Source organism: Cibotium barometz, chromosome 18 (assembly GCF_041138505.1).
Source record: "Cibotium barometz isolate CiBa-2024 chromosome 18, ASM4113850v1, whole genome shotgun sequence".
Classification (NCBI taxonomy): domain Eukaryota; kingdom Viridiplantae; phylum Streptophyta; class Polypodiopsida; order Cyatheales; family Cibotiaceae; genus Cibotium; species Cibotium barometz.
The window spans coordinates 51,646,894-51,671,395 of NC_141063.1; the positions used below are offsets into that span (position 1 = coordinate 51,646,894).

The 24,502-nt window shown below is 44.7% G+C and overlaps 1 protein-coding gene across 1 annotated transcript; it reads left to right on the top strand.

The window, feature by feature from the left end:
• Positions 1-16,536: 16,536 nt before the first annotated feature.
• Positions 16,537-23,758, top strand: LOC147629461 (uncharacterized). The gene is made up of 4 exons (XM_086812727.1): positions 16,537-16,613; positions 16,970-17,050; positions 18,236-18,322; positions 18,443-23,758. The coding sequence occupies exons 3-4, from the start codon at positions 18,251-18,253 to the stop codon at positions 18,767-18,769; spliced, it is 399 nt and encodes a 132-aa protein (XP_086668853.1). The 5' UTR covers positions 16,537-16,613; positions 16,970-17,050; positions 18,236-18,250; the 3' UTR covers positions 18,770-23,758.
• The last annotated feature ends 744 nt before the right edge of the window (positions 23,759-24,502 follow it).

The following is a 24,502-nucleotide window of genomic DNA, read 5'->3' on the forward strand; positions in this document are numbered from 1 at the left end:
CTTGACCCAAAGTCAAGGAAGTGCATATTTCTTGGATATGGCTTGTCTGGCGAAATGGGATTTCGTTTGTGGGATCCAGAAGCTAGAAAGATTGTTCATAGCCATGATGTTGTTTTCAACGAAGACAAGATGCATAAAAAGCCTACACCTACTGTTGAGATACGTAGAGTGGTGATTCAGGAAGATGGAATTGTGCACAATAGAGTGCCAAATGCACCTAATGTTGGGCAACAAGCACAAGGTATGCAAGCTGAAAATCCTCTAGTTGTAAATCATGATGGAGCGGAACATAATGATGGCATTGAACAGCCAGTGTTAAGAAGGTCTGCGAGAGTGGCACATCCTCCAGACAGATATGTTCCATCATTAGATTATGTCATGTTGACAGATTGCAGTGAGCCTTCATGTTACAAAGAAGCTATGTTAAGGGATGACAAGCTTAAGTGGGAGAAGGCCATGCAGTCAGAGATGGATTCTTTGTATAAGAATCAGACTTGGGACTTGGTTTCTTTGCCTAATGAAAAGCATGCGTTGCCGTGCAAATGGGTCTATAAGTTGAAGGTCACACCACACCTGTGGTCAAGATGACAACTCTTCGCACAGTTCTTGCTTTGGTTGCCAAAGAGGACATGGAACTTGTCCAAATGGATGTTAAGACAGCGTTCTTACATGGTGATCTTCATGAGGACATTTATATGCAGCAACCAGAGGGTTTTGTTGCTAATGGCAAAGAGAACTTGGTGTGTAAGCTTAAAAAGAGCCTTTATGGTTTAAAGCAAGTGCCAAGGGAATGGTATCATAAGTTTGATGCATTTATGAAGTCTCAAGGGTACAGAAGGAGTGAAGTGGATCATTGTCTCTATACAAAGAAGGCTGCAGATGGTAGTCTTTTGATCTTGATCCTTTATGTGGATGATATGCTTATAGCTGGGAAGAATGCCTACGAAGTAGATGCATTGAAATCAAAGTTACATCAGCACTTTGATATGAAGGATTTGGGAGAAGCAAGTCACATTCTTGACATGCGTATCGTGCGAGACAGGCATAAGAAGTTGCTTTACTTGTCTCAATCTGAGTATATCTCTAGAATACTCAAGCGTTTCAATATGGAGAGAGGGAAATCAAGAAGTACTCCATTACCTCCATATTTGAAACTTTGCCAAGATGATTGTCCTAAATCAGATGAGGGAAAGGCTGAGATGGCCAAGGTTCCTTATGCATCTGCTGTTGGTAGTTTGATGTATGCCATGATTGCTACACGTCCAGATATTGCACTTGCAGTGGGAGTAGTTAGCAGATATATGGCAAATCCTAGCAAGAAGCGTTGGGAGGCAGTGAAGTGTGTGATGAGGTACTTGAGTGGTACAAAGGGGTTTTGCATTTGCTTTGGAGGCAAAGATGCATGTGTAATTGGTTACACGGATGCAGATTATGCAGGAAATGTGGACAACAGAAAGTCTACTTCAGGATATGTCTTTACATTTACTGGTGGTGCAGTTTCTTGGATATCTCGCTTACAGAAATGCACAGTTATGTCTACCACAAAAGCTGAGTATGTTGCAGCGTCAGAAGCGTGTTGGTGGATTAGGTACTTCTGGAGCATCCCTCGATCACCCCATTCGGCATCGACATTGGATGTATGTGACTGTGGATAGTCATTGGATTGCATCTTTTGCGTGTTGACGCCGTTGAGGCATTGTTTTGGCATATGCGCAGTTGATGATAGCCATGCCCAGAGACATACAGTGACAATGTTTTTCAGTCGTGCCAGTTGATAGGATACTTACTGTTTGAGTTTAGTTTTTTGGTTTCCAGAGCCAGTTTACAGGGGAAACTCTGTCGGATTTTTCCGTGCGAGTTGCACTGATTTATGCTCTATGCATATTTGGTTTTTCGGTTGACATAGCGCCGAAATACTGTCGAAATTCTGTCTGAATTTTGCCAGGTGTTGTCTAAACATCTTATGCATTGAGATTGTCAGTGTTTTTCTTGTCAGATTTGAAGCAAAGCTATGGCTTCGTCGTCTGAGAATGCACTCTTTAATATAGAAAAGTTGGACGGCGCAAACTTTTCTTATTGGAAAGAGCAGATCTATAATGTCTTGGTGCAGAAGAAGCAAGTGAAGCCTATCAAGAGCAAAGGTGTCAAGCCTGAAGACATGAGCCAGGATGCCTGGGATGCGCTTGATGAGTTAGCGAAGTCTACGATCATGCTCTCAGTTTCTAAATCAGTTTAATTTAACGTCAAGGACACAGCAGGTGGTGCCTACGGCACATGGCAGAAGTTATGTGATCTTTATGACAAGCAGAGTGCTGCTAGTCAGGTCTATTGGCTGAAAAAGCTCATTGATTTGTGCATGAAAGAGGGGACATCTATGTCCAACCACTTGAATGAGTTTAAGACAGTTTTCAGTCAGTTGTCAACGCAAAAGATTGCATTTAAGGATTCGGTAAAAGCATTGTTCTTGCTTGTTACCTTGTCGGAAAGCTGGGATACTTTCCGCACTACCATTAGTAACTCAGCACCTCCCAGTGGTTTGACAAGTGCAAATGTTGAAAGTAGTTTGCTAACAGAGGAAGTAAACAGGAAGAATGTTGATTCCACAAAAGCTGGTAATGCTCTCAGCGTTAGAGGAACGTCTAATGCAAGGGGGAAATCAAATCTCGTAGCAAATCTCGTAGCATGAAAGACATTGAATGCTATCATTGTGGCAAGAAAGGCCACGTGCAGAAAGATTGCTACAAGTGGAAAAGAGAACACAAGAAGAAAGGTGACAAGAAGGGTGATGCAAAAAAGGAAGACAAAGGCAAAGCAAAGGTTGAAGATACAGTCACTATTGTACAAGGCAGTGACGATGGTGATATATGCTATGCTTCTACATTTGAGAGTGCATTTCTCGTTGCCACACACGATGCGTTATCGCAGAATTGGATCATTGATTCCAGTGCATCTTTTCATGTTACTCTACACAGGGAGTGGTTTACATCATATGATGCAAATAGGAAAGGGAAGCGGACAATAGCTAAATGTGATTGAACTCGTCTATGGTTATTGGTTATTTCCATTCCGCTATGTGTGTGTGCGTTGATGCATGAAGAGGTGATTTATGATTGATGCATGCACGCATATACGAGTGTTGAATGTACATAAGAAGATTAATGGTATGCATGTTTGAATGATGATGAGATTTTAATTGGTTGTGTGGTGGAGTAGAAGGTATGGAGCATGGTCATGAAGCAGATGTAAGGATGATTAAAATGCTGAAGTTAGGTGTGTATGGAGTGCGCATAGCGCTTTATACTACTCGGTGATGAAAAAAATCTAATTTTTTCCTCTTTGAGACATCAATTTCGGTGACTTGTCATGCTTAAACGGTAGATACGGTGGATGAAGTGATTGAATAGGCTTGAAGAGCATACTAAGTAGATTAGGATAGAGATTTAGTTTGTGCAAATCGGATGCGTGGTTGTGGAGTTACGACCGGATGAAAAACGACTCCCAAACCTGAGGTAATTAGTGAACCTACGTTCACTAATCCAGATCTAACTCACAAACGGTGTGTCCAAATGCATATCTGCTTGTTGGGGGAGCTTGGGGGGGTTGTATAGATATCCGGGAAGAGGGAAAAAAATTTGCAGCTTTCGGTGAAAAAAGAGAGCATAATCGCACTCTTGCGCTCAAATTAGGACCGCTGTTCATGTAACAACGATTGGGGTGCATAACCTTAATCCATAGCTACGTGTGACAATGACCATAGACCAATTGGAGACGTGGATTGGGTGGGATACGCATATAGGAGGCAGTTTTTGATGTTTTTTCCAAAAAAAGCAAGTGTAAATCCACTCACGCTCAAACGAAAATCACCGTTCACATAACGATGATTTGGGTACGTAGCCCTAGTCCTCGGGGATGTGTGGTGACGATCGGGGATCGATTTGATGCCCGGAGTAAGTGGGAGCACTCCGTCTACGCTCGTGGGTGGTCGTTTTTTTTTAAAAACCAACAAGCGCAATAATTAATTAAGAAAGACAAAAATTACAATAACTGGCTGAGATACAGCACTGGGATCCAGAGATCACAAACATAGCAATTACATATCAATAGCATAGTTCTTCAATTCTGGTTTGCAGCAAAGCCACAAAACGGTTGGTCTCATCTGCCTTCCTTTGGAGCTCATACTGCTGGTTCTGGGTGAAGTGATCCAAGTTACTTGGTTGAATTGGAGATTCTTGAAGTATTCCAGCTTGGGTGGTGTACAGTCTCGTCTGCACCATGTGGAAGTCATAAATCTGCACATGAAAATCAGCAAAAAGACTTTTCAGATTTGGGATTTGGTAAGCACTCTCAAATGCAGTCGCACATCTATCTTTCCAGATCGCCCAAAGGAACTCAGCTCTGACTCTGGCCCAGCACCGGGGGAGCACCCCAACGGTATCTCCTAGTAACAGTTGTTTTGCAGAGGGAATGCAACCCAAAACAGACCAGACCGGTGATAGGATATCAACAGATCTCTGACAGTTTCTGAACAGATGCCCAATATCTTCAATACTAAGTTTGCATCTAACACATATTCCATCAGTTAGCCCACATTTCCTGCATTTGTCGCCTGTCCATATGGCTTTATGCATAATCAGCCACAATAACACTGATTTCTTAGGTTGAATCTCTTTAGACCAAATTGTGAAGAATTTAAAATTCCATTGGCGTCTGTCATAGAGGACAAACCATCTCTTATTGAGAACCACATGCACAGGGGCCGACGGCACTGAGTGCACACGAGGGGGGTGATCAAAAGCAGCTCCTCCTCTCCAGCATAGAGCTTTGAGGGATAAGGGCTCTGAGACTGTTAGCTGCCAGGCCTCACACTCAGGAAAGATGTTGATGCGATCACGCACCATCTGAACTTCCCAAGGAAGAAGCGAGAATCTTATCATTAGTTCATCATTGGTCATCCACCTATGGGAAGGAGTTTGCCACACATCTACCCACAGTCTGATTCCCTTCTTGTGAATGCGTAGGGCCGAACGCAATGAATTGTTGGGCACCGAAGGTAATGGACTAAGAGGAAACCACAGAGAGTCAGAAGCTCTGATAGAGTAGCTGTGTCTGCTTTCCCACACAACCCCTACCTTGTCACGAAATTTGTTCCAAACTTTCCATAACGAGCGAAGAAGCTCCGACCCTTTAGGCTTAACAGCTTCATGACCTAACAAAATAGTAATCCAAGGCAGATCCCTCCAACCTGAAAATTTCTCACGGGAGAATTGGTCAATGTTTCTGAACAGCAGCAGGGAAGAAAGTTCCTCAGGGTGAGAAACAGCCCTAATAATGGTTTTAACAGCAAGCCCGTCAACCCAAGCGTGAATGTCTACAACCCCCAGCCCCCCTTTGGCCCTGGGGAGGCAGCAGAACTCCCATCTCACTTTGGCAGCTCCTCTCTTGAAAGGGTCTCCTGTCCACAGGAAGTTTCTACATAATTTTTCAATTTCCTTTAGATGAGTGTCTGGGGGTCTCCAACAGGTGAGAAAAAAGAGGATGTAAGCAACTAGAAAGTGATTGATTACCAGCACTCTGCTGCCAACTAGAGATAACTGGAAACCCAGCCACCTATTCAGCTTGCCCCTGAACTTATCAACTACCCAATCCCACCTTTGTTTCAGGGTAGCTCCAAAACCCATAGGTATACCTAGCAGCTGAAATATTTCACCAGCCCGAATACGCTGACAACCCTGCTGTACCAGCCAATTGGGGAGATTTCCTTCAGCAGAGAATATTCCCGTTTTAGTGTGATTTACCCTGGAACCAGATGCTAAGCAAAAGGTGTCCAACACCTTCCAGAAAGTCAAGAGAGAGTTCTGGTCATTATTGAGCAGCGCATTGGTGTCATCCGCAAACTGGGAAAGAATTTGCACACAGTTGGAGTTAGGCAAGGGAATGCCTTTAATTAGCCCCAAACCCTGGAATCTTTGCACCATACAATTCAAGCTATCCACAGATAACACAAACAGCAGTGGAGCAAGAGGACATCCCTGTCTGATCGACCTGGCCAGGGGGAAAGAATCTGACAATGAGTTATTTAGCGTCACTCTAGGTGAGGCATTGCCGAAGAGGGTTTTTACAAACTGGATCAAACCCGGGCCATACCCCATCTTTTCCAAATTGAGCAATACAAAGCTCCAATCAAGCCTGTCTCATAGGCTTTGTCAAAATCAACTTTGGCAAAGATAAAGTCAATCCCTTTTTCCTGGGCATGCTCTACTCCTTCCCAAATTGCAATGACAGCTTCAATGAGTCTCCTTCCTCGGATAAAACCTTTCTGCTCTGCTGAGATGTGCCTCATTAAGCTGGGTGTGATTCTGAACGCTATTACTTTAGCTAACACTTTGTAGACAGAATTCAGCATCATCAGTGGCCTCCAGTTTTCTAGGAGCTCCTTAGGCCCTCGTTTGTGAATCAGTTTTATCACTCCAGCATTAATGTTGGTGGGCAAAGCCGAATACTTCACAGATTCTTCCCAAACCCTCTGGATGAATGGGGCAATCCAGCCCTTAAAGGCATGGAAAGACTCACCCGGCATTCCATCCAAGCCCGGAGTTCTATTAGGTTTCAAGCTCTCAATGGCCATCTTAATTTCTGAAATTGAAATAGGCACATCAAGCTGCCTTGCCAGCTCAGCAGAGATGACTTTAGATCTAGCCTCCCAGACCGAATTGCAGGCCTCAGTCTTCAGCATAGAGGATTGCTCCGGTGCACTGAACAGCTTTTGAAAGTGATTGTGAACCAGCACACAGTTTTCCTCCTTAGTTCTGGCCACACCATCACTGGTGGACAGTAGAGGTACCAGGTCCTTGACTTGTTTTTTCCTAAGAATCTTGAACATTTCTTTAGACGGACGGTCAATCTTGCCAGCCCACCATTCTCCGAAGAAAACAGTGGCATGTTTGAAGGCCAGCTCCTCCTCACATCTAATATGGGCCCTCAGCCTGGTAATCTCCTCTTGGGCCTCAGCTACAGCATTGGTCTTAGCTTCAAGTTCCATAAGCTGTTGATAGGTAGCTTCTCTTCTTTTCCTTCTTATGATGGTCACCTCCTTCCTAAAACCAGTGAGAGCTTTTTGAGTCTCCCTCAGAGCTTGAGACCAAGCCGCGGCTGGGGAGTGAGCATAGCAAAATGCATTCATCCAAATCTTCTTGAGTTCTTTCTACACCACCTTTAGCTGGAAGAGGGAAGCGTCAGTGTGGAACCAAGAGTTTTTGATCTTGGTGGCTTTATCATCCAAGGTAACTATCAGAGGGTAATGGTCCGACAAGCAGGAGGAGTAGTTAGGTTCAGACTTAACCCTGGAGTAAATGTTAGCTATTTCCGAAGAAATGTAACATCTATCTAATCTGGCCTTCCTGGCATTATCACCAGAGGAGTAGTTCTGCCAAGTGAACTCAGCTTCCTCACCTAAATCCCCACAAAGAAAAGAGCTCTTTAACTTGAGTCCATCTCTCTTTCTCTAGACCCTTAATTACCTGGCCCAGGCCTTTGTATCTATCCGCTGAAGACTCCACCATGTTGAAATCTCCAACAATAACTGCTAGGCTGTCCATCGCCTTGAGCTCACTCCACAGATTGGCTCTGTCAGCAGCCGTACCCCTTGCATAGACGGAACAAATCTGCATTTTGACTGGCTTATCTACCTTGGTTGAGATCCAATTCATACCCCCAACAACCGAGTTAGGAGCAACACCCCAACTAGCAGGAACACCCAGAACAGCTCCTCCAGAGCCCCTGGAATGAGTCGAAGAGAACCATCTGTGATCCTCTGAGACCTCCTTGAGACGGCTAAGAAGGTCGTTGCTAGTTGCTTTGACCTCCTGAAGTGCTATTATCTCCGATTTGTTAATGCGAAACCATTGTTTCAATTTCCTAGCCTTGTTGGAGTCTGACAGACCCTTGATATTCCAAGAGACAATCCTCATTTATGGGACTTCTTAATGGATTTCTTAGCCTGAGATCTCATGGGCGATGCTTGAGAAGCAGCTTGCATTGGTCTTTTGTGGTCTTTGTGGATCTCCATAGGAGTGGAGAGCCCATCCCCGTCCACCTGCACTTCCTTACCTTTATAAGCAGAGGTGTCTCCCACCTGAGAATTTACATTCAGTTCTAGCATTGTAGTTTGATCATTTTCATTAACCTGGTCTTCCAGCAATTTATCCACCTCGACTTCTTCATCAGAGCCAAAGAGAAGAGACTCTTCTACCTCAGAGTCCACCCACTCTGGTAAAGAAGCTAGGAGAGCGAATTTATTGACAGATTTCATCCTGGGCTTAGTCTGATCCTGCCAGGCCTCTTTGGCCGCCCTTAGTCTGATCCTGCCAGGCCTCTTTGGCCGCCCTCTTAGGGGGGTTGTCTCTTGCTACTTTAGGGACTTGCTGAAGAGGGGTGGAATCTGGAGAAGCTGGGGAAGGAGCATTATCCGGGACATGTCGAGGAGGGCAGTTTCTGACGAAGTGCCCATTGGCACCACAGTGAAAGCAGGCAGAGGGTAGATATTTGTAAACTATGGCTTGCTCAAGGTGTTCACCATCATCAGTGAAGATGTCAATAGCTGAGGGTAAATCCATAGAGATGTCCATTTCTATGAGTACTTGAGGGTGCCAAGAGGGCACGTAATCAGAGCAGGGTTAGCACTTTCCCAAGCTTAGAGATCCAGCGAAATAAGCTAAGGGGGGAGTTACGGATGAGCCACTGTCCTCTGCTGAGGACATCAAACGCCATTTGCGGGAGTTTGAAGACAAACAGATAATGGTTTTTAGGGAGAGCCTGGATGGTCTCAACTTCAGCACCAAGCGCACCCCACTGAGATCGAATCTAGCTTCTAATCGCCTCTGCAGGGGGTCTAGGACCCGCCAACAGCCCGATAAACGCCCTGTTTTCCAGGTCATGCTGAATCCTTCTGATTTGGGAAGAAGGAAGAGTGACTGAGGGCTTACCTCCATCATCAGAGACTCCTGCACCGCCTGCTCCAGCAGCGCCAAGGCTACCGCTACAGAGACGATCAACGGAAGGAAGTCCGTCGGCGCCCGCCAGAGGAGGAGGGGGTTTCTGGGCTGGACCGGCGTCAGAATCTTGAACCTTGAGAGCAGCCTCCTTGGAATGGCCATGGAAGGCTTCGTATACTGCAGGAGGTGGAGAGGGGAAGCTCGCAGGGCCTGGAGCCAAACCATTGAGGTCGACTGGACGAATAGGGGAGTTGAAACTAAAGCAATGAGGGCCTTGCAAGAGCATGCATCTGCCACACGTTAGGCTGGGGAAAACCTAACGCGGCGGCCATGCAGGCTGCCCTTGCCCGGGAAGAGCGCTATTACTTGACTGTTAATCTCAGATTAGTGGAAGCTTAGAGACGCTAAGAGCTCCGTCGATGCAAAAGATCAAAGTTTTTGACAATTTTTTCAAAAAAGCAAGCATAAATCCGCTCGTGCGCACTCAAACGGGATCCGATTGAGATGAAAATTCATAGACACATGCAATAGGGTGAGTAGAACTTGGCTGGACCATCTCACCACATTCCGGCGTAATTTGGGTCCGGGATGGCCATTTTTGACTGCTGGGATGCCTTTGTCGGCGCCCGAGTAGACTGCGTGAGAATGGGTGATTTGGCATTCCAATAAGGGCAAGGATTGGTAGGAGTGAAGTAGGGTATGAGGTGAATACGTCTACAAAACAGCTCGACGATCTGACCCCATACGGTCAAGTTATGCACGTCCGAAACTAGGTATTCGCCGCTTTGTGTGTACGCGCGAACCGGCTGAAAATCGCGATTTGTGCGCACATAGTGATGATTTTTTAAACTTTGTTGATAGATTAGGAGTCTTCTCGTCGAACCGGATGCGTTGATACCTAACACACCCGTTTCACACTCGGGATCGCCCGCCGGCTGCCAACGGCGCCCGAAAATTTTCAAAAATAAAAAACGTTCGTGGTGATCTTCTCTTCATTTCCCTCTTTTTAATTTTTTATTTTGGCACTGTTAAGCACCAAAAAATCTACTCCGCGCGCCACCCGTAGCACCGAGAACGCGTCCTGGGCGCTCCGCTGCCTGCCCGCAGTGCTTTTCCTGCCGTGCTGACACTTGTCCCGCACCTTCTCCTCACGACGCGTGTATTTTTTCCTAATTTTTCTTGTTCTATTTTTTATTTTTTCATCTTTTTTTCTACTTTTTCTTATTTTTTATTTTATTTTTATTTTTTCTATTTTTTCCACCCGATTCTCGTGTCGCACCCCGGTTCTGTATCCGCACACACACACACACCCGGTTCCGGCGCCGCCAAATCATCGGCTCCACCACGTCATCGGCGCGCTGCCACATCACCAACTCTCTCTCTTTCTCCACCCCACACTTACGCATTGCCGTACCAGCACGACGTCGCCCACCTACGGCCCCTCACATCGCCGTCGTGTACGCATCCGCGTCGCCATCACAATCGTCCGCTCCACCGCCACCACCTACGCATACCCACATACACACCCCCCTCCTCTTCTTTCATTTGTTAATTTTTTTAATTTTTTAATTTTTTAATTTTTAAGTTTTTAATTTTAATTTTTTATATTTTCTATTTTCTATTTTATTTTTTTTAAATCTATTTCTATTTTTAATTGTATTTCTATTTTTATTTTTATTTTTTGATTTTTTTAAATTTTTTCTTTTATTTTTTAATTCTCTCTCTCCTTTTCTTTTTCTCTCTCCCTCTATCCCATTTTTTTAATTTATTTATTTTTTCCTCCCAAACCCCCCCAGGGCCTTTACGAGAGCCCTTCAATTTATTTTCTCTAATTTTTTAATTATTTTGATTTTTAATTTTTAATTTTCTACCCGCCACCACGGGCCCTTACCCCACCACCCATGCACCCAGTTACACACCCCCCCTCATGCTCACTCTCTTGTTTCTCTCTCTCCCTCTGCCCCGTGCTTTCATCCTTTTCCCCCGAACCCCCTCGGGGGGCAGGAAGGGCCCCTTTTAAGAGACCTTTTAATTATTAATTATTAATTTTTATTTTTATTTTTATTATTTTATTCCCTACTATTTAACTTCTATCTCTCTCTAAACACACACACACACACCCTCTTTTTCCCTCTCCTCCTCCTCCTCTCCCTACTCGCACCCCCTTTTTTCTCTCTTTCTCTCTCTAAATCCGCTCCCCCTCACTCTCTCTCTGCTCCACCCTCTTGCTCACCCCACCCCGCTTCTCTCGCTACACCCGTGAATCCCTCTCTCTCTACTCTCCCCTCACCCCCCTCGCTTTCTCTCTCTACCCTCATGCACCCCCTCTCTCTCTAGACCCGCTCCCCCTCACTCTCTAACTCCACCCCCTCTATTCCCCCTCTCTCTTTCTCTCCCCTTCTCTCTCTACTCTCCCCTCCACCCCCCCTCGCCTTCTCTCTCTACCCTCTAAACCCCCCTTCTCTCTCTACCTGCCCCTCACCCAAACTCACTCTGTCACTACCCTCTCTCACACTCCCCCTAGTGACCCCCCTCTAGCCTCACTTCCCCCCACACTTTCCCTCCCCCTGTGACCCCACCCCTAGCAGGCACCCCCCGCACCCCCCGCACCCCCTCTCTCCCTTGCTTTCCCGCGGGCGCCCCCCTGCCAGCTGGCGGACCGCGCCGCCAAGTCAGCACCCCACCGCCAGCTCACACCACTCGCGCCTGCCATGTCACCGAGCCGTTGCTGCCATGTCAGCATGCGTCGCCACCTCTCCTCTCTAGCTCTTATTTCTCTCTCTTCTCTTTCTCCTTCTTCATTCTCTCTCCCCGCCGCCGCTGCTATTCCTAAAGCTTTGAAATCAAAAGCTTTTAAAGCTTTTTAATTTAAAGCTTTTAAAATAAAAGCTTTTTAAAACTTTGCAACTTAAAGCTTTTAAAATAAAAGCTTTTTAAATTAAAGCTTTTAACGCTTTAAAAGGAAAGAGGACCCCCCAATCCCGCACAATCTTTCTCTTTTTTTTTTTAAAGTTAAAACAGCGGAATATATTAAAAGAAAATGTTGATACAAGATCCCATGTGGAAGGTCCATGGGGAGACACAGTGACCTGATGAACCCTTCAGAAAAAAGGGGGACAAAACTCTGAAACAAAACTGAAACATATCATGAACAGTTCGGCCAGCACCAATACATGTAAAAAGAAATTCTGATGCGTCAGTTCTAGAGACAAATCCTGCTGAGGTACACGGCGGCCAGCCCCTCTTCTATTCCGGGAGAGAGGATGGTTAAACATAGAGAGCAGAAGATTAAGGGCAAAAAACATTGCAGCATAACAACTTTGCTGTACCAGTTTGACATATAAAACCTGAAGCACAGACTGAGGCTCTAGGCAGTGGCCAGCCAGCCCCAGTTGAAGCAAGACTGTCTTCAATTCAGACGAGAGGCTGAGAAAATCTCATGAGCAGAAGATTGGGGCCATGAGGGCTTAAGGAACCCCACAGAAGCTTTCTGAAGCCTGGACGTAGTACTCGGAATTCTGAAGTCTTCTTTGACATTCCAGCTGAAGCTCTTGTATCATAGCTTCCTTTGTTTGGCAATGCGAGGAGACATGGAATCTCTTCCATTTCCTCCAAGGTAGGTCTTGCCACCGGTCCACCTCCATCCACCTCCATGGGAACACCACTCGGCCGGAGTTGATGGATTAGCTTGAGTACACTGTCAAGAAAAAGATAAAAGTGGTGATTAGTTTTGATTTCATATAGAGCTTCATTACGTTGCTTCCAAACATGCCAAAGAAACAGAATTCTGACGGACTGCCACGTTAAAGGGTCAAGTGAGTGGCATTCGCCTAAGAGGACTTCTTTCCAGCTCAAAGGGATTTTCCTAATTTTCTTAAAAGCCTTGTTCAGAACATCCAAGAATTGTCTAGTGTCTGGGCAAGAGAAAAAGAGATGGGGGACAGTTTCAAGCTTGGAATTACAGCGGGGACAAAGGCCGTTACCATGCCCAAACTTCAGGGCCTTCTCAAGGGTCCAGGTCGCTTTGTGCATGACAAGCCAGGCCAAAATGGCGTGTTTTCTTTCATGAGCGAAGGCCCAAATGAGCTTAAATCGGAAGGCCCATTGATGTTTGTTCCAGACCAAGGACCATCTCTTATTGAGCTTAAGAATCAGCTTACTTGCATGCAAGGTGTTAGGTAACTTGACCAGGTTACTGGAGTCTCCCCACCGGATGGCTTTAGAAAAGGTTATACAGTCACAACTCAACCCCGGGGGAATGGAAACCTTAAGAGCATTACACCTCTGAATGACCAACTCAACTCCACTACGGGACAATGTGAATTTATTGCAGATTTGATCCCTGTTTAACATGCCAGTTGAGTCACATAAGTCGCCCCAAACCTTTATACCAGCTTTGAAACAAGAAAGACTGGTCTGGAACTGTTCATTGGAGATCGGAGACACAAGATGCCCAAACCACACAAAGTCAGCTGAATAGGCATATCTACCTCTCTTGGTAAAGGTTTGAAAACAGAAGAGCTTTTTGTATTTCATCCACGACTCCCACATCCTACAGCACAGTTTACTGCCTATAGGGGAGAGATCGGCCTTTGAGAACAAAGCTTCATTGAGAGAGAAACCCTTCCAAGATCTTTTACCTTTGAGCCAAAATTTATTGATATCCCTTTTGAGTAAGTCCGCCCAAACATCCTTAGACAAGATGGCCCTTTGCACCCATTTAGCTGCAACCTTCTCAGCAAGCAACCCGATGTTGATGATGCCAAGACCCCCTTGCTCTTTTTCCAAGCAACATGACTGAAAAGCTACTTTGCTGACCTTCTTACTTTCGAGAGATCCCCCCCAAAGATAGTTCCCCATGATCGAGTTAAGGGATTGGAGTTGGGTCTCAGAGGGTCTCCAACAGGCCAGGAAGTAAACAACAGAGGGGATAATGAAGTGATTGAGGACGAAGGCTCTTGACGCCACCCCTGTGTTGATGTGACTCCATTTCTTGACCTGATTCTTGAGTTTATCGAGCACATAGTCCCACCTTTGTTTGGAAGAGATGTTGAAGCCCATGGGGATTCCTAGAAGCCTGAAAACAACACCATCAGGGATACTCTTACAACCAGCGGACAGGATCGAGGGAGGGGGCAACCCTTCCCAGACTCTGAAGCTGGTCTTGGAGTGGTTTATTTGCGAGCCACTGGCAAGGCAAAAGGTATCCAGGCAAGTCATAAAGTGAGCAGCAGTCTGCACTTCATTCCGGAGCAGCACATTCGTATCATCAGCAAATAGCTGCAGGCATAAAGGATCAGCCCTGTTGGGGATCTCAATACCCTTGATATTATTATCAGTTATCTCCTTGTTAACCAGCCACCCCAGAGCATCCGCAACAATAGCAAAAAGGAGAGGGGACAGGGGACAACCTTGCCTTATAGATTTCCTCAGAGGGAAGGCACCAGTGAGAGACCCATTGACAGCCACCTTGGAAGACGCATTCCCAAGCAAGGTTTGGACATACTTTATGAATTTCCTATTGAGGCCAATATCTTGAAGGGATTGGAAGAGGAACGACCAGTCTATTCTATCATAGGCTTTATCAAAGTCTATTTTGAGGAAGATGTAGTTCTGGCCAGAGTTTTCAGCATGTTCCATACCCTCCCAAAGACTAATGATAGCATCAAGAATATACCTTCCCTTTATAAAGCCCTTTTGCTCCTTGAGGATCCACTCATCCATATAGGGGTTGATTCTGTTAGTCAGGATATGAGCAAAAACTTTGTAAAGGGACGAGAGACATGTTATGGGTCTCCAATTACCAAGATCTTCTTTCTCATCCTTTTTGTGAATAAGCTTGATAATCCCCATATTTGTCTTTTCAGCTAAACCTCCCTTCCTCATGGCTTCCCTCCAAATGTCAAGGATGTGAGGGGACAATTCGTCTTTGAAAACAAGAAAGAATTCGTTGGGGATCCCATCTTCACCCGGAGATTTACATTTTTTAAGATGTGAGATAGCCTCCTTGACCTCCTTTTCAGTGAAGGGGGGGTCAAGCTTAAGGGCTAAAGAGGGGTTCACCATCCTCGTCCTAATGCTGGCAATCTTGGCCCTAGCAGCCGAAACTTCGTGGGAAGGAGGGAGGGCTGTGGAGAACAAGTTAAAGAAGTGGTCCTTAATAACCTGCAAGTTTTCCACATCATCTAAAGCCAGGTGACCATTCGGCTTCTTGACCATAGGGATAAGATCTCTACCTTTTTTCCTTTTAAGGAGAGCAAACATCTTAGGGTGAGGAGTATCAATTTTTCTCGCACCCGCTCAAGCGTACCCCCTCCTCGGAGCAAACGGCCGGCACACCTGAACCCCCCGCTCGGAACCGAAGTGCACACTCCCCCCCTCTTTTTTCTCTCTCATTTTTATGCACGCATGCACTTAAAGGTACGCACACACACACATTAAAATTAATTAATTAATTTTAGTATAAAAACAAATCAAAAACAAAAAACAACAAAACAAAAACAAAAGGTGCGTGCGCCACACACACATTCGCACACATACATGCGCACTCACACACCCACCTCCATATTGAGACACACGTACACGTATACGCATGCATTAAAAAGCAAGCACCCGCTCGCACACACATGCACTCCCCCCCCCTACATGCATAAGGAAATGAGGCACGCCCACACACTTCAGTGATAGTAGGCATACCTAGGCCTACGTAAGTACCCCCGGGCCCTGCCACCTGCAGTACACGCCCATCGCAAGGATCAAAAAAGTAAACACGTGCGCCCCCGCACACCCCTGGAGCATGAAAAGCAATAAAAACAAAGCAGATTCTCCGCACCCGCGTGAGCTTGCCCCAAAGAAGTCGGATTGGCCTGCAACTTTGCACGCCTATTAGGCACATCAGTGGGTACACATGCAAGCCATCACTTGGCTGAAAATCAAAAATTAGAGGCCGTTCACGCTCTGTGCAGTGAAATTTAGTAAAAATTGTTTATACTCATGAGAACCCAACCGAACGGGATTGGAATTGAACCAAACTTGAAACGAGAGATCAACACACTAAGCTCCATAGGTTGAACTAAAATTTGACCAATTCTGATTACTTAAGGCTGCGTTCATACGCGAAAGTATCCTTTTAGTATAGAGACTAACAACCTTGACCAAACGAACTCGATTTTGGACCAAAATTGAAATGAGGCATTCTCGCACTGCTTTGCACAAAGAGAACAGGGCGTAGCTCATTTCGAGTAATTAAGAATGCGTTCGCATGCAAAACAAGCTTTCGGACACGAGGCCTCCAATGGACGGCCCGACGTGGCCCGAATGAGTCTGAACCAGGCCAAAAATTTGACTCCCAATTTGGGCTTCAAGAGCCAATTTGGGTTTCAAAATACGCCTGTAGATTAACGAAAAGGTGTCAAAGTGAAATCTTTAAATAAAAGCTAAGGTGTCAAATGACACCCTATTTTTGACCCTTAGGGGTCAAGGGTATATACAATATACATATATAATAATCACATAAATATGTTTATAATACATACATCAACTAGTGGTTGTCCTTGTAGCGCTCGTTGGCGCCATTATCCATATCGCCCTGCGTGGATTCATCTGCAGCGCCTCAGAAAAAAGGTACCCTGCTTTTGCCCTGCACCTCCATCGATTCATTCTCATGTAGACGCTCAAGGCGATTAGGGTTTTCAGATCATCGGAGGCTTGAGAGTTTATACATCCCTAGGGCGGGGTTAGAATCCGGGCTTGCAGATCGTTTTAGGAATACATCTCTGGGAAAATTAGGGTTTTGCTTAGCAGGTGAATTAGGGTTTGCAGAGCAGATACATCATAGTTGTCTATAGAGAGAAGGTACATTTCAGAGAGAATTTGCGGAGACATTTGTAAGGGCATCAAAGTGGTAGTTTTTGGTTTTTTGTTCGAATTGCTTGTCCTTGCTGTGTTTATTCTGTTCATGTGCGCATGCATGCATGAAGGTGGCCGTTCAACTGTGGCATAAAAGCAAAGGGATACGTGGTGCCGGGCAGAGTGAGATTTGCAAGCGCATCAGCCTTCAGGTATGTGCCCATGCTATGGGGCCTCTGTTTGCTTCCGAGCATGTTCGAGCAGTCATATCGACAAGCATTTCTTAAAGGTATACCCAAAGGTGTTAATAGTTTTGAGCGTTATCAAGAGGGTGAAAAGAGTGCAAATATGTGGCTTCTGTTTTCTTCTGATGAGCATGTCCATGCAGACACCCCCATAAGCATTTCTTGAAGGTTTACCTTAAGGTGTGCATTTTGGACAATATCCAGAGGGTGAATAGGTAGGATTCAGGAAAAAGGGTCTGCCACGGGCTTAACCATTCAAAGAAATGCTTTTGGCATTAGGTAGATCACCATACTGTTAGCGCTCTAGCAATAGAGAGGCAACAGCAGTGAGAGTAGCACGCCAAATGAGAGCTCAGTGCCTAGCTAAGCTGCTGGTGTTGAGAAGCTGAGACTCGCGAGTGCAGGAGGAGGAGGGCCGCAATATAGAAGATCTGTGGGAGCAAAAAAAAAAAAAGGCAGCACCGCCTGTCCAGAGTCTGACAAAGGACGCCAAAAAAAAGCTCCATGGATGCCTTGTCTCTGATGCTTCTGCAAACCCTAGCAAGTAGCAACCGAAGGAGGACCAACTGCTGAATGGCTTTTGCCCTTTGAATCGCTCCCTAGATTGTCCGTTTCAGGCTCCCTCCAGAGACTGCAGCCTGTAGGTTAGCAAGGAGGACCAACTGCCAAATGGCTTTTGCCCTTTGAATCGCTCCCTAGCTTGTCCGTTTCAGGCTCCCTCCAGAGACTGCAGCCTGCAGGTTAGCAAGGAGGACCAACTGCCGAATGGCTTTTGCCCTTTGAATCGCTCCCTAGATTGTCCATTTCAGGCTCCCTCCACTGTCCAGGGACTGCAGCCTGCAGGTTCTCACATTGCCCATTTTGGCATTTGAGGTGCGAAAATAAACATTTGCTATTTACAGTGTTACACGCACGCACATGCGCGCGCGCGCGCACACACACACAGTGACAGAGTGTTATAGACATTCATACACACTGCATGATGTGTGTGTATGTGTTTGTCACTTCTGCTTTCGTGAGTGTATACAAAGGCTTTCCCGAGGCTATTATACTTATAACCTTAAGTTCTTTTTGTGTGTATGTGTATGCGTGGAGAGATACAGAGACAAAGACATTGGAAGCAAATTGATGGCTCATCTTACTTGTTTGCAGTTCCCATTGCCCAATATGTTTGTGTCTACTACTTTTGGTGCACCCTCAACATCCAAGGGCATGGCTAATAGCAGCAAATGTGAAAAGGTAAGTTGACATGCTAGTAGTTGACAAGTTGTGTTGATTGATTTTGATATGCTTTTGTGCTAATCATTAGTATTTGGGTTTTATGTTGGTCATTAATGTACAACGTTAAAATATTTGCAGGTGTTTCAACCTACTCTTGTGCAATTCTTTGGCAACAAGAGAGTGAATAACATTATGAATGTAGAGAGACCAAAAAAGAAAAAGGTAACCGAAGAAGTCATGGAGGAGCTATTTGGTTCCAGTGGAGACTCTGAGAATGATGATGAGTATGATAATCCAGAAGTAGAGGAGTTTGAGGATGAGCTTGGTATAGATTTGGAGATTTTGGGAGAAAGCACTCAAGAGGAAGCTCTCAATGCGACTTTGATAGGCACGGAAGAGAGCAAAGCAACACAAACAGAGAAGAAAGGTTTAACACTCAAGAGGAAGCTCTCAATGCGACTTTGATAGGCACGGAAGAGAGCAAAGCAACACAAACAGAGAAGAAAGGTTTAATACGTAAGTTTCGACAAGAGTGGACACATAAGTATGCTTTTCTTAAGCACATAGTCCGTGGTAGACATGAGTTTATGAAATGCCTTTGGTGTGAGCAGTACAAACTAAAAGGTCATTGGGGTAGAGGTAATGGCTGCAAGATGATTATGTTGAGTGCAATCAGAAAGCATAGAAAGTCTAAAGAACATGCATGGGCTGCATCACGATTTCGTAGTGAGAGCCTGCACACATGGAAGTGATGACATGTAGAAATACCTCTAGAGTAATAACAGTTATGAAACTTGCATACTTCAATGCAAGAGAAGACCTGGCCTTGAGGAAGTATGAGAAACTATGCGACCTTGCTTATGCCTTGGGTTTGGAAAGCGTGCCTAAACAAAACGACTACTCTTCTTACACAAATAGAGTAGCCGGAAAAGACTTCATGTTTTGCATATCTGAATACATAAAAAATCGTCATCTTACTGAAATTGCTACAGAGTCCTTTTTATGGTGTTACACAAGATGAATCAACAGACACAGGTATGGAGAAACATTTGATTGTATATGTTTGCTTTATACCATTGAATGGAAAGGGATTGAGCAAAATAGAGTTTGCACGTCTGCTTCCTGTATCTGATGGAAACCAAGTATGATGAATTGAGTAAAGTGTTGGCTGAATTTGGACTTGAGAAGCATCGCATGGTGGGCATTGCTACTGATGGCGATAGCTCCATGCTTGGTTGTAATGAAGGTTTGGTAGCAAAGCTGAAGCGTGATATTCCCCATCTTACAAGCATTCATTGTATTGCACATAGGGAAGCTCTTGCTGTTGCAGATGCAGCAAAACATTTTCATTGTCATTCATATATTGATAAGGTTGCTAACAAGGTTTATTCTTGGATAGCGGCTTCTAGCATACGACATTCGGAGTTTCAAGATTTGCTTAAGAGATGAATCTGCAAGCTCTTGAGGTGCTTCAAATACATGATGTTCAAAAATCTTTCACACAGCGAATTGGGAATATGCTGTCAAGACACAAACTCTGCATGACAAAGCCACAAAGCACACCTACCCAGTGTCATGGGATGAGTTGAGAGCGCATATTGCAGCTGCCACTATGTACCCCGAATTCAAGCAAATGTTAGGTGACTGCATAAACCAAATTATCATGCAAGAACGCTTTAAATTGGGAGTGTCCATTCCAAGTGAGGGTTCCATCTATTATATTCAGACGAACGAGTCTTGTGGGCCAACCTTGGAAGAAATGGAGACCCCCTTGAAGAGTCGAGATGATCCCTTAATGATCGTTTCACCCGGTTACCATGATGGACCATCCATGATTGCCTCAACTTCTGCTACAATTCATGCAGTTGAGGAACCTCTCCAAATGAGCTACGCACCATATGAATCTATTGGAACACAACCATTACCGGCAAGTGCTATCCCAAGCACTAGAAAATTCACAGCGTTACTTCCTACAGAGCCTATCATGACTATGTCGCCAATTGGGCCCACCTATACATTCACCTCAAGCCCACCATTTACTCTAGTCTTCGGTTCTAGACCACCAATGTATGCTCCATACATTCCTAGGCCTACAGCAAGGCCGGGATTTATGCCGCCTACGACCACACCCATGCATCGCACTCCCCTAGCATTTCCACCACGTGCACCTACACATAGGTATGCACCATCTCCCTCTGCAACCGTATCATCCCAGGTGGTTATTCCTCTTGTGATCAAGCTGTTGTACAACTCTGTGTGATTCATGCCATTGATGAGTCGATCCAAGGGGTTTGCATTGAGAGTTCAGACGCTTAAGGCGATTGATGAAATCACGCATGGATTCACCAGTGTTGCGCTCTACTGAATGTAGTTGTGACGCTAGTCCCCACTTAGGTCCTTGCTTACTAAAAGCGACAATGAAGGTAGCTTTAACCATGGCCATGTTTCGCTTTTCTTCTGGCTTCAAGGTTCGATACAATTTTTTGGCCTTGTCATCTAAGGTTAAGCTAAAAGCGGACGCTTGGTGATTACTTTGTAGGCGATCATTCTAATGTGGTGTTACCAATTATTTGCAAGGGCAATTCCATTTTAGCCATACTCGATGGTGGAGCTAGTGTAAGCATCATCACAAAATGATGTTGGGAAAGAATGGCACGGCCATCCATGGAAGTAGCCAATCTCACTGTCAAGCTAGCTAATGGGAGCTAAGTCAAAGCTCTGGGATTGCTCAGAAACTTCCAGATAAAGGTCTTAGACCATTATGTCTGCCACACCTTCGCTGTCATGGACTTTAATGACAAGCCAGGTTCCTATGAAATGATTCTCGGACGACCCTTCATGAGATACTACCATATGTATGGTTCATGATTGGTCTCATAATCAAGTTTATTTGACTCTTAATGATGAGCATGTACGAGTAGATCTTCAGTCTGAAAAGGCACATCCAATGGCAAACGGATTCTTTCACAAGAATTCCGATACAACAGTATTTTTGGACTCAGAGGCTACCACCTCGCTCAACTATTATCAAACTTGCAAAAAAGAGACCGACCCTGAGCATAAAGACTACACCCCAGATTATATAGCCCCATTCAATGATGACTGGAATCAATTGTTAGCTACAGTTGATGTGTGGGAAAAGCGAGGTATCACTTGTGTTACGGCTGATGGCATCCCCAATTCCAGAGGTTGTACCCTTGAATACCCTATCTGTAGAACATTTCAATGATACGGATGAATTGAGTGATTCCGACCTTAACATTGATTCTAGTCCTAGTCATTTTGAAGGTGATTCTACAAACACCATACCCAAGAGTAGAAAATCCTTCAAGACCTGCCGCCAGAATAAGAGCAGCACTGCGCATCGTAATCAAAAGTTGAAGGATTGCGCTACCACAGTCCAATGGCTTCAATTTGTAGGTGCCTTTGACGCTAACCAAAATATGCTAGATAATTGGGGAGAGCAATTGCAACACATGATGCATCGTAAGCCTCCTCATATTGAGCTAAAAAAGCTTGAAGCACACAAAGATGCTAAATCTAGCAAGTCATTATGCAGAAAATAAAACCGTGAGGCTGCCCAAGCCCAGAAGCAAGCTAAAAAAAAGCTAAAGGAAAAGGAGACTAAGAACCCAGAAAAAGATTTACATTCCGCACCTGATAGGTTTAAAGCTTTTACTATTGGGGAAAGACACCTCATCTTTGACAAAGCTCAGAGAAAGCCATCTGAAGGGAACACAACAAGATGCTGATGAGGGAGAAGATCCAAAGCCTGTTTTCATAACAACAGATCTTTCCCACCTTGAGGAACAAGAATTGCTAAATCTACTTTGAGAGTTTAAGGATTGCTTTGCGTGGACGTACAAGGACATGCAAGGCGTTCCCCTCAAGGTTTGTGAGCATACTATACCAATGAAGCCTGACGCTAAACCGGTATATCAGAGGCCATACCCAATGAATCCTGAGTATGCCTCACAAATCCAGGAAGAAATCAACAAACTCATTGAGTGTGGATTCATCTATGAGATTCAGCAACCCACTTGGGTATTGCCCATTGTGGTGGTGCCTAAAAAGAATGGAAAACTTAAGTCTGCATTGATTTGAAAAAAGTAAATGCCGCCACCTGCCTCGATCACTATCCTCTCCCTTTTAGCGAGCACGTGCTTGAGAGAGTGGCCGGCAAGGAAGCCTATATTTTTTGGATGGTTACTCAAGATATAATCAAATCTCGATTGCTGAGGAGGACCAGCCAAAAATTGCTTTCATTACAAAATAGAGAGTGTTCGCGTTTAAACAAATGCCATTCGGTTTAACTAATGCACCCGCCACATTTCAAAGACTTATGAATCATGCATTCAGGGAGTTCTTGCGACAGTTCTTAGAAGTATTCCTCGATGACCTCTGTGTGCATTTGTCATGGAAGGAGCACCTTCAGTGCCTACGAAAGGTCTTTATTAAGGCAGATTTGTGGAGGTGACATTGTGTGACATTTGGGGCTTTTGCTCATTTCCCCCAATTTCTTGCACACATTTTGATCACATTATAGGTGATTTTATAGTTGCACGCCAATTTCTCAGTTGACATTGCATCTTTCTCGGCATATGTATACACTTGTGGGACATTTCAGCAGCCTCCATAGATTCTTACGGTTTTACCTCAAATTTTGTGGGGTCATCAGGACATTGGTAATTTTGATGAGCACTTGGATTGCTTTTGCAGAGAGCGTATGTATTTTGGCACTTTTCTTGGGGCTTTTCCCTCAGTTTTTCTGATTACATTTATGCGTTGTTGGTTGTCATAGCAATGTATGTACACTCTTGTGGGTCTCCTACAGTACATGTATACACTTGTGGCCTTTCTCAACAGACTGCATAATCCTTTGGGAACTTCGTCACTTTGATACAGGTGCTTTATCATTGACATTAGGGCATTTTTTTAAATTTAGAGATCCTATTCACATTCAACTAACGGTGCGGTCCTTTTACGGTGTATGCACACATTTGTGGCTTTGCAGCAGTATTATATACACTTGTGAACATTGTTAGCAGATTGTTGTGATATTTGGAGCATTTTTTCCCAATTTTTTGGGATCTCCTTGGATTGGAGCTGCTCTTTGTTTGCATGATGTGATGCCCTTCGCAGATGTAATTATCAACCATTGGGGCTTTTTTGGTCAGTTTATGCTTCTGGGGATTGATTGTCCTTCTATGCGTGACTTTTGACAGTTTGTGATGTATTTAGCTTTCGATGCATATGGACATTTGATAGGACGCTTTGTCTTTACTACAGTGTTGGCTTGTGTTTGCCACATTTTGTACAATGTATGCATATGGCTATTAGTACATCTAAGTTGGTTGGCATGTTTGCCAAAAATATGCGGGGTTTAGTCACTAGCACTAAAGCTAGACCGCCTAATGCTACTGATTCTAGCTATGGTATTCCCTTGGTTGTTGATTGCGGCATATGCATTGGGGGGGGGGGCGGGGGGGGGGGGGCGGGGGGGGGTTTATATATCCATTTGCAGTTGGTGATGTCATTTGGTCACTTTGCTTTATGGCCCTCATGCTTGTCTATGCCTTAGACATTTTACGTGATGTCTTCTGGAGATTCTTTATGCTTTTCAAGCAGTGGGATTGTCTCGGATTTTATGCTTATCACCTATGCCAAAAGAAAGCTATGCTTTGCTCTCTTGTTGTCATTTATGTGGATTACATGCAATTCATTTTGGCATTTGGATGCTAGTCTTTAGGGGGTATTGGCAGTACTTCTCTTTAGCATATTTGATGCTTCTTGATTTGATGCAGTTTATATCCACATGTGCTTTTGACATGCATTTTTGGTGATGCATTCATGTACTTTGGTGCTCTAGCACTATGATATTGGGCAGCTTAACAGATATGAAGTGGAGGAGGATCTGTGATACTATGCAAAGGTGTTTCACCTCTATAATCTGCTACATATCCACCTAAAGCTACTCCAGGGGGACCTAAGATATAAAATGGCCAGTGTGGATCGAGGTGTGGATAGGATCTTCCCCATGGGTAAGATGACATGTGCATGTAAGCCGACCCCTACAGAAAAGATGGCCCAAATGACAGTTCATGCGGAGTCAGAGGGCATGTTGCACTCTCTATAGGAGTCCTCAATGGCAATACATAATTGTACTATGCACTCGTCTGTGATGCCAAGAGATCCTGT

Bases quoted from the DNA above. Each gene is read 5' to 3' on its own strand.
- LOC147629461 (XM_086812727.1), top strand. From the start codon at position 18,251: ATGTTTGTGTCTACTACTTTTGGTGCACCCTCAACATCCAAGGGCATG. The intron at 18,323-18,442 runs GTAAGTTGACAT...AAATATTTGCAG, and splicing joins ATAGCAGCAAATGTGAAAAG to GTGTTTCAACCTACTCTTGT.